The sequence below is a fragment of the Myxine glutinosa genome, chromosome 3 (assembly GCF_964187855.1).
Source record: "Myxine glutinosa chromosome 3, kmMyxGlut1.1, whole genome shotgun sequence".
Lineage (NCBI taxonomy): Eukaryota > Metazoa > Chordata > Myxini > Myxiniformes > Myxinidae > Myxine > Myxine glutinosa.
In genome coordinates this window covers 31528529-31546825 of record NC_136263.1, presented here as the reverse complement: position 1 = coordinate 31546825, position 18297 = coordinate 31528529, and the positions used below count along the sequence as shown (strand labels likewise).

General features: G+C 40.3%; 1 protein-coding gene across 2 annotated transcripts in view; it reads right to left on the bottom strand.

Annotated features, from left to right (window-relative positions):
• The window catches only part of TTC39C (tetratricopeptide repeat domain 39C), a 79112-nt gene that overhangs the window by 22286 nt on the left and 38529 nt on the right, over positions 1 to 18297 (bottom strand). For both annotated transcript variants that reach the window (XM_068111144.2, XM_068111143.2), the window contains 3 exons: positions 12021 to 12396; positions 10048 to 10216; positions 2612 to 2705 (listed from right to left, as the gene is read on the bottom strand). In XM_068111144.2, coding sequence (XP_067967245.1) covers positions 2612 to 2705; positions 10048 to 10216; positions 12021 to 12396 — 639 coding nt within the window. The remainder of the gene's footprint in view (positions 1 to 2611; positions 2706 to 10047; positions 10217 to 12020; positions 12397 to 18297) is intronic.

The following is an 18297-nucleotide window of genomic DNA, read 5'->3' as shown; positions in this document are numbered from 1 at the left end:
TTTGAAATACTTCTGGAATTCATTTTGAAATACTTATGGGATCCATTTTGAAATACTTCTGGAATCCATTTTGAAATACTTATGGGATCCATTTTGAAATACTTATGGGATCCATTTTGAAATACTTATGGAATCCATTTTGAAATACTTCTGGAATTCATTTTGAAATACTTATGGGATCCATTTTGAAATACTTATGGGATCCATTTTGAAATACTTATGGGATCCATTTTGAAATACTTATGGGATCCATTTTGAAATACTTATGGGATCCATTTTGAAATACTTATGGGATCCATTTTGAAATACTTATGGGATCCATTTTGAAATACTTATGGAATCCATTTTGAAATACTTCTGGAATTCATTTTGAAATACTTCTGGAATTCATTTTGAAATACTTATGGGATCCATTTTGAAATACTTATGGGATCCATTTTGAAATACTTCTGGAATCCATTTTGAAATACTTATGGGATCCATTTTGAAATACTTATGGGATCCATTTTGAAATACTTATGGGATCCATTTTGAAATACTTATGGGATCCATTTTGAAATACTTCTGGGATCCATTTTGAAATACTTCTGGAATCCATTTTGAAATACTTCTGGAATCCATTTTGAAATACTTATGGGATCCATTTTGAAATACTTATGGGATCCATTTTGAAATACTTATGGGATCCATTTTGAAATACTTCTGGAATCCATTTTGAAATACTTCTGGAATCCATTTAGAAATACTTATGGGATCCATTTTGAAATACTTATGGAATCCATTTTGAAATACTTCTGGAATTCATTTTGAAATACTTCTGGAATTCATTTTGAAATACTTATGGGATCCATTTTGAAATACTTCTGGAATCCATTTTGAAATACTTATGGGATCCATTTTGAAATACTTATGGGATCCATTTTGAAATACTTATGGGATCCATTTTGAAATACTTATGGGATCCATTTTGAAATACTTATGGGATCCATTTTGAAATACTTATGGGATCCATTTTGAAATACTTCTGGAATCCATTTTGAAATACTTCTGGAATCCATTTTGAAATACTTCTGGAATCCATTTTGAAATACTTATGGGATCCATTTTGAAATACTTATGGGATCCATTTTGAAATACTTATGGGATCCATTTTGAAATACTTCTGGAATCCATTTTGAAATACTTCTGGAATCCATTTTGAAATACTTCTGGAATCCATTTTGAAATACTTATGGGATCCATTTTGAAATACTTCTGGAATCCATTTTGAAATACTTCTGGAATCCATTTTGAAATACTTCTGGAATCCATTTTGAAATACTTCTGGAATTCATTTTGAAATACTTATGGGATCCATTTAAAAATACTTATGGGATCCATTTTGAAATACTTCTGGAATCCATTTTGAAATACTTATGGGATCCAATTTAAAATACTTATGGGATCCATTTTGAAATACTTATGGGATCCATTTTGAAATACTTATGGGATCCATTTTGAAATACTTCTGGAATTCATTTTGAAATACTGGAATTCATTTTGAAATACTTATGGGATCCATTTTAAAATACTTCTGGAATTCATTTTAAAATACTTATGGGATCAATTTTGAAATACTTCTGGAATCCATTTTGAAATACTTATGGGATCCAATTTAAAATACTTATGGGATCCATTTTGAAATACTTATGGGATCCATTTTGAAATACTTCTGGAATCCATTTTGAAATACTTCTGGAATCCATTTTGAAATACTTCTGGAATCCATTTTGAAATACTTATGGGATCCATTTTAAAATACTTATGGGATCCATTTTGAAATACTTATGGGATCCATTTTGAAATACTTCTGGAATTCATTTTGAAATACTTCTGGAATTCATTTTGAAATACTTCTGGAATTCATTTTGAAATACTTATGGAATCCATTTTGAAATACTTATGGGATCCATTTTGAAATACTTATGGGATCCATTTTGAAATACTTCTGGAATCCATTTTGAAATACTTCTGGAATCCATTTTAAAATACTTATGGGATCCATTTTGAAATACTTCTGGAATCCATTTTGAAATACTTATGGGATCCATTTTGAAATACTTCTGGAATCCATTTTGAAGTACTTCTGGAATCCATTTTAAAATACTTATGGGATCCATTTTGAAATACTTCTGGAATCCATTTTGAAATACTTATGGGATCCATTTTGAAATACTTATGGGATCGATTTTGAAATACTTATGGGATCCATTTTGAAATACTTCTGGAATCCATTTTGAAATACTTATGAGATCCATTTTGAAATACTTCTGGGATCCATTTTGAAATACTTCTGGAATTCATTTTGAAATACTTCTGGAATTCATTTTGAAATACTTCTGGGATCCATTTTGAAATACTTATGGGATCCATTTTGAAATACTTCTGGAATCCATTTTGAAATACTTATGGGATCCATTTTGAAATACTTCTGGGATCAACTTGCATTGTATTAAAGCCGAAGTTTTGAAAATGCTTTTAAAAATTCAATTTCAATCTAATACCTAATTTTCTCACACATTTTCAGACATCAATATCTACAACATTTCAATTTCCGAGAGTGGATTCTCACCGATCTCGTACAGACACACGTGCTGCAGCTCCCTTTGTTGTTGTGCGCACTTCAGTGACAGGCGGAAAGACTCCAACGCTCCATTTGTCTCACACTGGGCCAACAATGCAACGTTTTAAGTCAGTGACAAACAAATGAATAACTCGAGAGCTCATAGAACACGATACCCCACGTAGTATTTTTATTTTGTATGCAGCCTGTGGCTGCTGGTTACATCATTGCTGAGAGAATGGCTGTGCGGCTGATGCAGTGCCCCCTGTTTCCAGTAAGCTGATTGGGGGCTCAACCTCAAGACCCGAAGATCTTAAGCCAGCCATCTTAACCCTTAAGCCAACACCTGGAGTGTGTTCAGTTACCACGTTTCATGTAGAGCGCTCGCCAAGTGGCTTAAGCACTCAAGCAAGCACTCCATTCAAACACATTGATAAGGAATGGTTAGCTTGGCAAGCGCTAACTAGCTGCTTGGTAAGTGGTAACTGAATACACCCCAGGCCTACCCAGTGTTTAAGTATAATACTTCAATTTTAATAAAATAATGATTATTACAGATCGTTAAATAAATCAGACTGAAGTGACTGAAGCAGTGTTATATACCTCAGCCTTGAAGCAGTGTTATATACCTCACCCTTATTATACACTGCAATAACACGGCATCGAGTCGCAGTTTGGGAGATGGAGGCGTTATTGATCACTATCAAACATAGCATAAATTGGCATCTTCTTCACCCTAACCCTCACATGCCACACCCTCTCATGCTATCTGTTGATATATATATATATATATATATATATATATATATATATATATATATATATGTATATATATATATATGTATATATATATATATATGTATATATATATATATATATATATGTATATATATATATATATGTATATATATATATATATGTATATATATATATATATATATATATATATATATATATATATATATATATATATATATATATAATATATATATATATATATATGTATAGCTTGGTAATGTAGCAGCATAGCAAACCTGTTGTGCATTTTGTGATACAAGCACCAAATTTGGCACAAATGTACATTAATATGTTGCGAACATTTTCAGATATTGGGCCACTTGAAATTCTCTCTTTATGTCCGCCATATTGGATTTCAAAATGGCCGCCACTTGAAATCTACATTTGCTATTATCTCTGGACGTAATGCAGCTATTGACTTGATTCTGGTATCTAAATGTATGTTTTTGGGGGCAAGGAATCCAATGGTACCAATTTCAACTTAATATTATCCATCACAGTCCGTTATATAATTTTATTTGGAAATTATCTAGGCAAATATTGGATTCAACACAATACTTTGAAAAGAATGTCTTAGTTCTGTAAATGTCTTAGGTATAATACTGACATGCTACATGGTCTAGTATTTGAGGCTAGGTGTACTGATATCTGAGGCTAGGTATATACCGGTACTGAAGATACGTGTATATAAAAAAGGTGAATACAAAAAAGAGAGTATACAGTAAAGAGAGCTCTTGGACATGGTGGAACTGTCTTCTGAATCTGCAACGATACAATGATATAATGTTAACATTTTGTTATATATATAATAGAGGGGTTTCCTCCGCCATACTAATGGAGAGGAGGATAATTCCTCTATATCGTAGAGCATTTAGCTTGGCACACTTAGGGAATTAGTTTTGTGAGATTATGCCGGAATTAAATTTTCACCCATACCGGAGGCAAGAAGAGAAATAAAATCACATGAGATTCTTTAGTTAAAAAATATTCCCAAATTTATTGAATATTTACAAAACATTTGAATTCATAAATTCTTACAATATTTACACAGCCAAGATTTAAATATAAATCAGTCTAAACTCTTATTAGGTTGGACAGTACATTTTCCAGACATACCCCGTTCTGTTAATTACAGCCTTCGTGTTAAATTCAGAACATGTCAAAACTGTCAGTGTGGAATACACACTTCACTCAAAATACTACTTTATATAAAACATTTCTAATTTAAAGCCTTATAGTAAGAATTTCAGATAAACCCCAAAAAAGTAAGACCAGGTTGGCTATTAGACAACCTGCCTCTGTCGTGCCCACCAGACAAGTGGTTTTAGCCAGCACACATGTGTATCAGGTAAGCTTGTGCTGAGTACATCATACCTGAACAACTCAGTGAGGCAGAACACAGCAGTGCACACCAGGGTGACCCCTTCAGTGCATAAACCAATTAACCTGTCCACTGCAGGGCATATAGAAATGAAGTTATTTTCTGCATATAATAATAATATAAGTTCAGTTCTATATAACAATTTCTGTTATCACCACTACCACTACAACTACCACTACTACACGCTTTGTCTGGAATTTTGTGGACTAACAGACAAACAGACATACAGACAAGCTGGGATCAAAACATTACCTCCTTCCACCATTGAGTGTCGAGGTAAACATCATGGAAATTATATCATGCCCTAGATTTAATTCATGCTTACCCGTGTATTTGCTTCACTGGTTCACAAGGTCTTTTGCATACATGTAATTCAGACTCTCATCTTCATTGCTGACCACACAATGTTGTCTAGCTGAGCCCAGATTGTATGTAATTAACTCATTTATGTGGAGTCACAAGGTGATTTAAACACAGCCACACACAAAGAACACAGTTGATGTGGGTCAACACACATGCAGCCTCTCTACTCTTTTATTTGGGTCAGGGCTGTGATTAAAGACATGTAGTGGAGTCATGTTTGTAAACATTGTTAAAGACATGCTACAGTGCATTGTTAAGGAAACAAGACAGATGGAAGCCTATACAAGAAATTTCTGTACTCTAGAAACACAAAAGATGGCTTAAAGGGTCTAGGAAAAGGGGATTATGCATGTTTGGTATTTATTGACAATATGAATGTAATGTTACATAAAATATGCATATGAAAAACACAAATGAATGGGTCACTTTGTTTCCTAATGGGATATGAATTTATATTTTAGACTGCCAGTATATATGAGCTTGTCTGAGTTGTTACTAGTGATTTAGTATAGTTTTATTTATTTATTTTATTTACAGAACTAAGACATTCTTTTCAAAGTATTGTGTTGAATCCAATATTTGCCTAGATAATTTCCAAATAAAATTATATAACAGACTGTGATAGATAATATTAAGTTGAAATTGGTACCATTGGATTCCTTGCCCCCAAAAACATACATTTAGATACCAGAATCAAGTCAATAGCTGCATTACGTCCAGAGATAATAGCAAATGTAGATTTCAAGTGGCGGCCATTTTGAAATCCAATATGGCGGACATAAAGAGAGAATTTCAAGTGGCCCAATATCTGAAAATGTTCGCAACATATTAATGTACATTTGTGCCAAATTTGGTGCTTGTATCACAAAATGCACAATTCTTTTGAATATTTGGGCTAAGCCGCCCCACTATGGCTGGGCTCGCTGCGCTCTCCTCACCAAGCGTCGTTACTGAGGTACGGGCTTATTTTAGCTGAGGCTAATGACTGTACCTGAGTTGCTGTGTTGTCATGATTTACACCAATCATAATACAAACAATTATTTTGCACAAATGTATTTGTTGTGTTTGTGATATTACATTTTTATTGGCAATTTAGGTTGAAGATTTAGGTTGAATGTTTTGTTTTTTCAAGAAAGAACCCCTCAGCACGTACATAGGGGAGGGGTAGGTGCAGACTGGAAGTTCGAGACGATTACACCTCACCACCACGTAATTTAAAACACCTCACCACCACGTAATTTAAAACACCTCACCACCAAGTAATTCAAAACACCTCACCACCACAAAATTTAAAACACCTCACCACCACAAAATTAAAAACACCTCACAGCCATAAAACACGTAATAAAAACACCTTACAGCCATCAAACACGTAATAAAAACACCTCACAGCCATAAAACACGCAATAAAAACACCTCACAGCCATCAAACACGTATTAAAAACACCTCACAGCCATAAAACACGTAATAAAAACACCTCACAGCCATAAAACACGTAATAAAAACACCTCACCACCACGAACTTAAAAACACCTCACCACCACGAAATTGAAAACACCTCACAGCCATAAAACACGTAATAAAAACACCTCACAGCCACGAAATTAAAAACACCTCACCACCACGAAATTGAAAACACCTCACAGCCATAAAACACGTAATAAAAACACCTCACAGCCACGAAATTAAAAACACCTCACCACCACGTCATTTAAAAACACCTCACCACCAAGTGATTCAAAACACCTCACAGCCATAAAACACGTAATAAAACACCTCACAGCCACGAAATTAAAAACACCTCACCTCCACAAAATTAAAAACAACTCACAGCCATAAAACACGTAATAAAAACACCTCACCACCACGAAATTAAAAACACCTCACCACCACGAAATTGAAAACACCTCACAGCCATAAAACACGTAATAAAAACACCTCACAGCCACGAAATTAAAAACACCTCACCACCACGTCATTTAAAAACACCTCACCACCAAGTGATTCAAAACACCTCACAGCCATAAAACACGTAATAAAACACCTCACAGCCACGAAATTAAAAACACCTCACCTCCACAAAATTAAAAACAACTCACAGCCATAAAACACGTAATAAAAACACCTCACAGTCACGAAATTAAAAACACCTCACCACCACGTCATTTAAAAACACCTCACCACCAAGTGATTCAAAACACCTCACCACCATGTAATTCAAAACACCTCATCACAAACTAATTCAAAACACCTCACCACCACATAATTCAAAACACCTCACCACCACGTAATTAAAAACACCTCACCACCACGTGATTTAAAAACACCTCACCACCATGTGATTTAAAAACACCTCACCACCAAGTCATTTAAAAACACCTCACCACCACATAATTCAAAATACCTCACCACCACGTGATTCAAAACCACCACAGCGTTATTAAAAACACTTCACAACCACGGAAACAAAAGTTTGAGGGAGTCGTTAAGTGACAACACAGACACTGCCCAGATGTGGAGATATACACAAAGAATTAAGTTAAGCACCCCCCCCGTTTTTTTACAACCTCGCACATTACAAGTTTGTTGTCGTCAAAACAGTGTAATATACCCATGATATTGCTATATTTTCTGGAGAAGTGATATTATGGTCACATAAAAACATAACAATCATGCCGTTTTCAATATTTTATTCTGAATAATTTAAGGTGAAATTTTTTGGGAATTTTAGGCATATTTTCACCTCAATTTAAGTATGGAGCTATAGGTCCATCACGGACAGTGTGGATGACGTTTATGTTTTCTAACGTACAGTCATTGTTCTGAGAAGACCTCTAGCGATCTTTGCGTCAATAACGTGTGTAGGACCCACGTGATCGGATCACTGACTCAACCCTACGTCTCATAGACCCTGTAAGCCGTCGTATGCGTTGCTGTGGCAGGTTGTTCCATTCCCGATGTAATGCACGTTCCAATTCATCCAGATTGGCTATTGGAGGGACCATCTTCGCAATTTGTCGTCCCAACATGTCCCAAACGTGCTCGAGGGGGTTCAGGTCAGGACTGTACGCAGGCCAGGGGATGGTTGTCACAGCACCTTGCTCCAGCAAGGCTCGGACGCGTCTCGCACGGTGAGGCCTGGCGTTGTCATCCATGAAGATGGGTCTGCTGGCGAGGGTGTGGTCATCGAAGTGCGGGATTACGGTGGTATTCAGGATTTCCGGACAACGCCAGGCCTCACCGTGCGAGACGCGTCCGAGCCTTGCTGGAGCAAGGTGCTGTGACAACCATCCCCTGGCCTGCATACAGTCCTGACCTGAACCCCCTCGAGCACGTTTGGGACATGTTGGGACGACAAATTGCGAAGATGGTCCCTCCAATAGCCAATCTGGATGAATTGGAACGTGCATTACATCGGGAATGGAACAACCTGCCACAGCAACGCATACGACGGCTTACAGGGTCTATGAGACGTAGCCGTAGGGTTGAGTCAGTGATCCGATCACGTGGGTCCTACACATGTTATTGACGCAAAGATCGCTAGAGGTCTTCTCAGAACAATGACTGTACGTTAGAAAACATAAACGTCATCCACACTGTCCGTGATGGACCTATAGCTCCATACTTAAATTGAGGTGAAAATATGCCTAAAATTCCCAAAAAATTTCACCTTAAATTATTCAGAATAAAATATTGAAAACGGCATGATTGTTATGTTTTTATGTGACCATAATATCACTTCTCCAGAAAATATAGCAATATCATGGGTATATTACACTGTTTTGACGACAACAAACTTGTAATGTGCGAGGTTGTAAAAAAACGGGGGGGGTGCTTAACTTAATTCTTTGTGTATATATAGAAAAATGACTGTACCCGAGTTGCCGTTCTGTCATGGTTTAAACCAATTATAATTCAAACAATTATTTTGCACAAATGTATTTGTAATATACGTGATATCACATTTTATAAACAATTGAAGCTGAAAATTTTTTTTCTTTCCCAAAACAATTCCAAAAAATAAAAATAAAAATTGGAAATTTTTTCAAAAGAATACCCTTAGGACATACCGACGGGAGAGATATGTGCATACCAGAAGTTTGGTACGATTTCACAAAAGTTTGAGGGAGTAGTTCAACAACAACACAAGACAAGACAACACAACACAACACAGACACTGCACATATATATATATATATATTTAAATTAAACCAAAGAAGCACACTGGCCCAATGACATGACGCTGACGTCATGTGCATAAATTATACCAACGTCAGCGTCATGTCATTGGGTCAGTGTGCTTTTTTGGTTAAATTTAATATTCCTGACTGTAAACCTCCTAACTGGTGATGAGCAGGGCAGAGACAATGTGTTTGCATGGCAGGTGACACTTGTTGCTAACAGGTTGTGTAGTAATTTCCGGGGTGAGACTCAATCTGTGCCTTGCTTCCCAATCAAGTTAGGGGGTTCATGGAATGGCCAGCACAGTCTCCAGACTTAAACCCCATCGAGCTGGTTTGGGATGAACTGGACAGAAGGGCGAAAGCAAAGCAAACTACAAGTGCAACACGTTTGTGGGAACTTCTGCAAGTGTTGGGAGGAACTTCCCGAACAATATTTGATTTCCATTGTAGAAAGAATGGCACGAGTGTGTTCGGCGGTTATATCTGCAAAAGGTGGCGACTTTGCTGAGTCAAAAATTTAAATTAAATTTTGTTAAACAAAATGATTCTAAGATTTCTTTTTTATCTCCAATTGTTTATTTGTTCTGTGCTTAATTTCAGAGTACATTGAGACATTAAACTGCGTAAATTTCAATAAAAACTGGAAAAATTAAGGTGTTCTAAAACTTTTGACCGGTAGTGTAAATATGGAATAAAACGTTTTATACTTCAACATACCCGCAGCCTCTGGATACGGCCCTTAAAGAAGAGGAAGAGTGAAGAGTTGGGGTAAAGTGCTTCTTTGAGTTGTAGCATCTTCTCAGCCTCATCAAGACCAGCCTGAATATCTCCACCGTCCAAAGCAAAAAAGGGCCGGACAACTGTGTGGTACCACAGCAAAGCAAGTCTGTGCAAGGAAAACCAAAAGGCACAACCTTTAGCTCAGCAAGTTACTCTTATGTAAACATAATTGTGAATTTTGTGAAAATCAAGTTTCTGACTTCCAATTCGATTAATGAAAAGATATGTTCATTAACTTGATAGTGAATCAAACATTCCTTATAGGACGTATGATTTGTATATAAATAAAAAGTTTTTGTCACATTACTTATAGCGAGGTAGCATTCAGGGTAGAGAAGCATGACCCAGCACCGTTTATAAATAAAATTTCTGGTGTTTGTTTCCCTTCCATCCCCTCTCTTACCTCAAACGGCTACACGGCTGCCACTGCCCGTGAAAAAGCCGAATACCTCAACTCTGTGTTTGCCTCAAAATGTTGTGTCCCGAACCCATCCCTCTCTGTACCCACCGTACCCAGTCGAACCCAGCTGCTCCTGGACTCTGTGTCCTTCTCTTCTGACAAGATGGAGAAGTTTTTGTCAAACCTCGACTCTGATTCTGCAACTGGACCAGACGGCATCAGCCCACGGGTCCTAAAATCCTGTTCTTCTGCTCTTTCACTCCCTCTCTCTGTTCTCTTCACCCTCTCTTTCGCTCAAGGTCATCTGCATCTGCTTGGAAATCAGCCAACATCACCGCTTTGCACAAAAAAGGTGCAAAAACAGCTCCTTGCAACTACAGACCAATCAGCCTGCTCCCAATTATCAGCAAAGTCCATCATTGGAATCCATCATTGCTTCGGATATGAAATCTTTCCTCTTCTCCAATGGCTTGATCTCTGATCATCAATTTGGATTCAGACCAGGTCACTCCACTGTGGACATGCTGCTTCTGCTGTCTCAACAATGGATGGAGGTCCTCAATACCAAACAGGAAATCAGAGGCGTCTCCCTTGACATATCCCGTGCCTTCGATATGGTCTGGCACCCCACTCTGCTCACCAAACTCTCATCCTGTGATATCCATGGAAATCTCCACGCGTGGCTCGTGGACTTCCCCTCCTGTCATGGTCAATGTGTGGCTCTAAATGGAACTATCTCATCTCCTCTTCCTGTCCAGGCTGGAGTTCCTCAAGGCAGTGTTCTGGGCCTTGTGCTTTTTATGGTCTTCACAATGATCTCTCTGACTCTCTGGAAAATCCTCTTTATCCTTTTGCTGATGACTCCACTCTCTGCCGCTCCATATCTCATCCCTCAGATCAGCAGTCTGCAGCCTCTTCACTCTCTGCAGACCTGGACAAAATCACAAACTGGTCAAACAAGTGGAACATGTATTTCAATCCTGACACATCTCACACTCTCACTATGTCTCTCCGAAAAGACCGTCTGGAAAACCCTCCCATCTACTTACTCAACAATCCTCTCCAAGAAGTTCTGAGAGCATCGGCTACATCTCAGTGGAATATCCACCTTTAGTCCCATTTCGCCATGTTTGTCTGGCGTAATGGAGACGGAGGATTGCCAGCAAGCATCTAACCACCGTATGACCACACGTGAGTAGAACTTTACACATACATAATTTCTGCAGTGGTATATGGCGTGTAAAACAAACACGACATTAGTTTATAGTGAAACAAAAGTAGGCCAAAAATAAGGGAAGGTAAATCAGATTGAAGAAAAATTTGTCGTCCAGCTGTGATATAGGCATAGGCAAGCAAGCTGATTTGATCATGCATATTAAAGGCAAGCTTAGGTGAGATAATGTGTGGGAGGAGTTCAGGATATGATCTACATCGAGGTTAGACAGAATGTAAAAGGAAGCAGCAACAGCAGTTAGTGAATATAATTAGTGGTGTGAATTCATATACTGACGTGGCAAGTGGAGCCTTCATGTCGGAGCTGCGGCTGGCTTCAGACAGTGCCTCCAAGCCACGTTGACGGTTGCCCGGAAAGCCCAACAAGTTGACAATCCTGAGGAGGTTTGGTGGCACCATGGAAACACAGAGGTGAAATAAGCCATAGCCAAAGCCAACAGCACCCATAAGACGCTGAATAGCAGCTTTGGACATGTCATTCTTCAGTGTGGAGCCAGGAGCATTGTGTCGTGACGACAGCTGCTTGTTCAAGTTTCCATCGGAGTATTCGTGGTCTCTTTCTTCTTGTGCTGCTTGTATTACAGAAAGTTCTCGGTAGCAACGCTCATACACTTTCCATGCCTTTCGCAGAATCCAGCCACCCTTTATGTAAGCTGGAAAAAATGAGACCAGGGCAAATAGAACAAAACATGTTTTGGTCAAAAACGAGTGCAACATGTTTAAGTAAAATTTAATGAACTTACATGTTCTGAGAAATGTCATTACTCTGGAGGTATGCCAAGAGGTATGCACTCTCGTGTCTGAGCTATCTAGCCTGGGATTGAATCTCGGCCCAGCTAAAAACTGTCATCCTGGTTTTTCACAGGCAGGGCAACGCATCAATGTGTGTGCCGATCATTGGATAGACTCTCTCTGCTCACCATAAGGATCACTCTCTGCTCACCTTCACTCCTTCATTCCTCTCTTCTCCCGCCTCTGGAACAAACTCCCTCACTCTCTTAAATCCCACTCCACCCTCCAGGTCTTTAAAACTGCTGTTCACCACCATCTCTTATCTTCCCCCATCCAAAACCTTGATCTTTTCTACCCCCGCTAATTTCACCCCAATTCCACTTTTTTGAAATACCAACTCCTGTCCTGGAAGTCCTTGATGTCCTTGTGTGTTATACTTCTCCCACCCCCCCCCCCCCCCACTTCCCCATACCTCCTCTCCCCAAGCCCTCTCCCTCCCACACATCTCCCTGCTCTCAAATGTTGTGTTTGTGTGCTTCCCCTTCTCTCCCCATCTTGTCTTACGCTCCCTCTTTTTATATATTTTGTTTGTCTGGTTGATTTGTTTGTGAAGTAAATGTTAGCTCTTTCACGAGCCTCGATTCAGTATACAAAAAAGACATTAAACTGGGCATCTCGTCTGCTGGCATTAGATAGTGGGCATTGAAGATCTCGTGCTTTCGGAATGTCATTCTTCAGTGCAGAGTTTTCACAAAGAGTCTGTGAGCTATTGCTAGCACCCAGGCCTAATTCAATATTCCTGCCTTGATTACCATTGGGAAGGCAATGGCAAACCACCCAGGGTAATCCTTGCCATGAGACTGCGTTGACAGTACTGAACCTGCCTTTGGGCACAACATCCGAAAGAAGAGGTATACAAAACATCATAAGCCTAAAGGAAAAATAAAGTTATGTATGATGGAATCAAAGCAATATTTGCATTTTACTCCCAAACTAGCAATGAAGTAAGGATATATGGAACTGAAAGAGTGCCAAAAAATATGCACATGAAGAAAAGCACTTATCGTCTGTATAAGAGCTATCTATTTAATATGTATGCAAATATGGCGGCCATTTTGATCCAAAACAGGTAGCCTGGTGTTGGCTTAGCGGTTAGGGTGCTGGCTTGGGATCCTAGGATCCTGGGTTCGAATCCCGGTCGATTGCTGAATTAACGCCAGGGGGGTTTACTCAGCCTGTCATCTTTCCAAGGTTGACAAATTGAGTACCAGTTCACTGGTAATTCCCTGTGTGTCGCAAAAAGGCGACCAACAGGGTTGGCGGCAGGAAGGGCATCCGGCCATAAAACATTGCTTCAAAAAGGTGACCACGGTGCCCAAAAAAGGCCAACCCCTGCTCTGCGGGGAAAAATGGCCTCTAAAGGTGGTTCTATTTTGATCCAAAACATGCTTCCCTTCGGAGTGGCTAAATGGTGGAGTAGAAAAAAAAATTGTTGCCTTGCCATTGTTGGTATTTGATTCCCATGGCTGATGAGCAGAATTTTTCACACCCTTATAAAGAGTGGTGACCTTTCCAGGATTGGTTCTTCGTCATGAAGATGATCACAAGTTGTTGTGAGCATGCCGATGCGTTGTTCAGAGTATTGTTACGTGCTCCTCCCCGAACCCCGGTCACGGTGTACCTCCGAGCCCCGAGAGGAGTCACGGCAGAAAGATGTGTTATTCTGTATGTCAAAGATCAATGGTGAAACCACACCAATTGTTACCAACAAACAAGTATTGTATTAAGGTCACACAAGAATAACAGTACAATAACAATATTAATCAATTGTACAACCAATATATTGTTACGGGACCGCGGCGAGGATGTTGTTTGCCGAGCGGATGGCCGCCGTGCCCGAACAGTTACCCCGACTAACCCGATTCCTGAACGTTGGCCGAATCGCGCCACAGATATTCAATGGGGAAAAGACTAAAGCGAAGGATGTGAAGAAGAAGAACACCAAAGCAAAAAGGTTGGAAATGCTACTAAATTTATTCCTACTATTTACACAATCAAAGAAACCAAGGAGAAGGAAGGATAATAAAATAAAAACAGAAGAAGAAGAAGCGGACACAGTGAAACTTAGCTTATCTATGGCAGTCTTACTTAGAACCCTGGACAGAACAAACGAAAGACGGACTCACACGAATGGGGAATGGAGGCAGGAACGATTGGCTGGACCGGGAGGAAGGTTCAGCTCGGACCACAAGCTGGAAGGCTTTGCAGGGCGCACAGCAAACCAGGCCTCGTCAGGCTGGGAGCGAGCAGGGTGACGTCGTGCACTTCTCTCAAGGCTTCCCCTGCGCTTCTCTCGCGCCATGATTGCCCGCACTTGTGTTAAAGGCTTCCCCCACGCTTCTGTCGCACTTGTCTCAGCGGCTTCCTTCTCGCTTCTCTTCCCTCCTCGCGCACTTCTCTCTGAAGCTCGTCTCTTTGCAGAACTCAGAACTCATCTGAGGTGGGGGCGTCTCCCATGGGTTATATATAGCCCCACCCTTGAACCTTTTCGAACCTCCCCGATCGCTCTTCCTCCGCCCTCTCAAACCAAACCCCTCGTGCTTGGTTGGTTGTTCGGGGCTGGCTCACTCCTCCCCTCTATGACGAGGTGGAGACACGCCCTTCTTCTCCGAGCCTACCTCGTGGCGAATGGAGTCGCGGAGGGAACAGTTGGCAATTGCGGCTTTGGGAATGGGAATGAAAGCGGATCTACTCTTATTTCACTTGGTGCAATGGAGTATTTAAATTAATGGAAGACACAGCCTTACACTAATACACATAATAAGGATATAACTACTGAACAGGGATATATGGTGTCCTTCGTGTATGTTTTATGGAATTAACTACGGGAACGCCCTTTGACCTTTATACAACAACAAATGCAGGAAGGAGGGTGACATTTTACAACAATTCATTACACAACAATAAAAAAAACAACATTCTCATATCCACAACAATATCATTCCCATGATGGTACCATCAGTTTCGTACAATGTAACTCACTGTGCTCCAAGTGAGCGAAAATAACATTCCCAATGTCTCGGTCCCAGCTTTAAGCCAAAGTCGATCCACGCTCCAGTGATCGTCAGAACGATGTTGTATCGAGACCAGAATCCCGCTCGGTTGACAGTCACACAGGTTAACGTCTGGATGCGGTGAAATGGTTGAAGCGAGGTGAAAAACCTGGAGCGATGTGAAAATCCAGCGCGAGGCAAAATGGCCAACGGTCTGTTCTTGAGACGTAACGGCACTCCAATGATTCTCTTCGGAATCAACCGCAAAACCTGTCACGCAGGTTTATCTGTCACAGCGATAACAACTCTGTCGCAGGAATTCCCTTTCCCAGGAAACCCCAAAGCTCGCTAGTGACCCTCGTTCACCAGCGTTTGCTCAAAACCTCAACGCAGCTTGGCTCCTTCTCCGACCTCACTCGCTCCGCCTCCTTTTCTTCCTCTTCTTCTTCCTTTTCTTCATCCGGTTCCCGATTTCTTTTTAAAACACTAACTTTTTTTTACCTTTTGAAAACAGTTATCTCCAATTCACTTAAACGATAACAATAATAGTACATGCAACCAAAAATGTTTACAGTGGATGAGAACCACAACAACGGAAGTGACGAATCCGTAACAGTATCAACCTCCACCGCCAGCAATTATTTATTTTCAGCCGATTAATGATCTCTCAACAAAGTTGAGATGATATGCTTCATGCAGGATGTCACAAATAAAGCTTTACCTTGGGGCCTTGGCATCAATTCCAGATAATAGTTGAATGTTCTTTACCTTGGGACTTCCGTTTCCGGTCTTGCTGGCGAGGGTTCGTTTATTCTCAGCTCTCCATGCTATCCATCGAAATCGAAGTTAAGTAATTGTTCCCATTTGTATTTTCGTTATAACTATTTATTTTATGGTGTATATATTGTCTCCCGACGAAGATTTTCGGTGCAAATCTTTCATACCTGTATTGAAAATCGTGTTAATTCGGGTCGTGTTTTGAGGCCTTGTAGTTGTACAGTGAACACTGTACAACCTTGAGGCTTTGTTTTTCTCTCAGCGGTCCGTGTTTTTGTGATCCAATAACTTTCGTTCTCTGTTTTCCCAATCGTTTCACCCCATAGCCCTCTTCCTTGTGTAAATCACAACTCAAAAAAATCCAAAAAAAAAACATTTTCCTTCTCTGTTCTCATTCGTTTATTCATTCTTATTCGTTCGTTCGTTCGTTCTTCGACCACGTGTTTCTCCCCCATTTCCCCAGATAGATTGTCAAATTTGAACTCGTTATTTTATCGTCCATGCGTTATTGTTTTGATTATAGTTACTTTTGGTTTGAATTTCCTGTAACTTGTAATTATTTAATCGTGTTCTGCTCCTCGTGTGCGGCCTTGTAGTTGTACCCCCGTCGGTGTTTGTTATCTTAATCGTGTTTTGCTTGGCTCTTAGTTTTTTTCCCTTCTACCCCGAACATAATACTCTGTCTAACGTTCTAAATCCCCACCTCCCCAACCCCCACCCCCAAAAACCCAAAAAACAAAAACATTTATTTTCCTTTCTCCATGTGTACTGTTACTCATCCTGTATTTTCTGTCCAGGTGTGCTGTTCGCCCCGCCCCCATTAACTCCTTGCCATCCACCGTTTGCCTTTCACGTGACTCGTGGTGGTCCCTCTCGGCTCTCCCCCCGTTGGTATTTTTGTGCACATAAGATTGTTCACGGTTCTGTTCAAATATTATTTAAATATGTATAACCTTTCCCCTTCAGTGTTTTACTCAGTGGTATTTTACAACACGCTGTTTTTCTTCCTATTTAAAAGGCTTTTCTCAATTTCCTCTCCAACTCATTCCACCTCAAAAAAAAGAAATTCAATATCTTATACGTCTCCCTCACTACATGGTCTAAATTCACATTCATTCCATCCCTCCATCATTCTGAACCGGATTGCTAACTTGAAAATCACAACAAACCCAATTTGTTTTCAATGTTCGTCTTTCATTAATCATCCACTTTCTAAACTCCCCTCTTGCCCCTCCCATCCAAATCCCTCCCCTTGCACCTACACTCCTAAACTCCCCCCTTGCCCCGCCACTCTTAAACTCCCCCCCTACCCCTCCACTCCTGAACTCCCCCCTTGCCCTTCCACTCCTGAACTCCCCCCTTGCCCTTCCCCTCCTAAACTCCCCCCTCACTCCTCCCCTTCAAAACTCCCCCCCCAACCCCTCCCATTCAAATCTCCCCCCATACCATTCCTCTCCAATTCTCCCTCCTCCCCCCTCCTCCTCAAAGCTGCCTCCTCCCCACTTCGTCTCCCTTCTATCTCATACCTCCACCCCCCCCAACCTTCTTCTTTCCTCTGCCCCCCCTCAAACAACCCCTCACTGTGCCTCATCCCTTCACCTTCAAACCTTTCATCCTCCTCATCCTTCCCTTTCTTGGAACTCTTCTGCAATCGCTGACACACTAACAACTGCTCTCCCTACCTCCCCCTCTCATCCTTCATCTTACCCTACTCCTCCCCTCCCCTGTCCTGTACCCGATGCTCCCCCTCTCTCTTCATTAACGGTATGGACCTCAAACATCCGGGGCCTTCGCTCAAACCTGACTGATCTCTCCATACAGGTTGCTTCTGACAATCCAGACTTGATCTGCTTAACAGAGACTTTCCTCCTTCAAGATGTCTCTGATTCCTTAATATCTCTTCCTGGTTACTCCCTCCTCCGGTATGATAGACCTGAGCCTCGGCCTGGTGGTGGGGTGGCTATCTTTATCAAAAACTCTCTTCCTCACTCT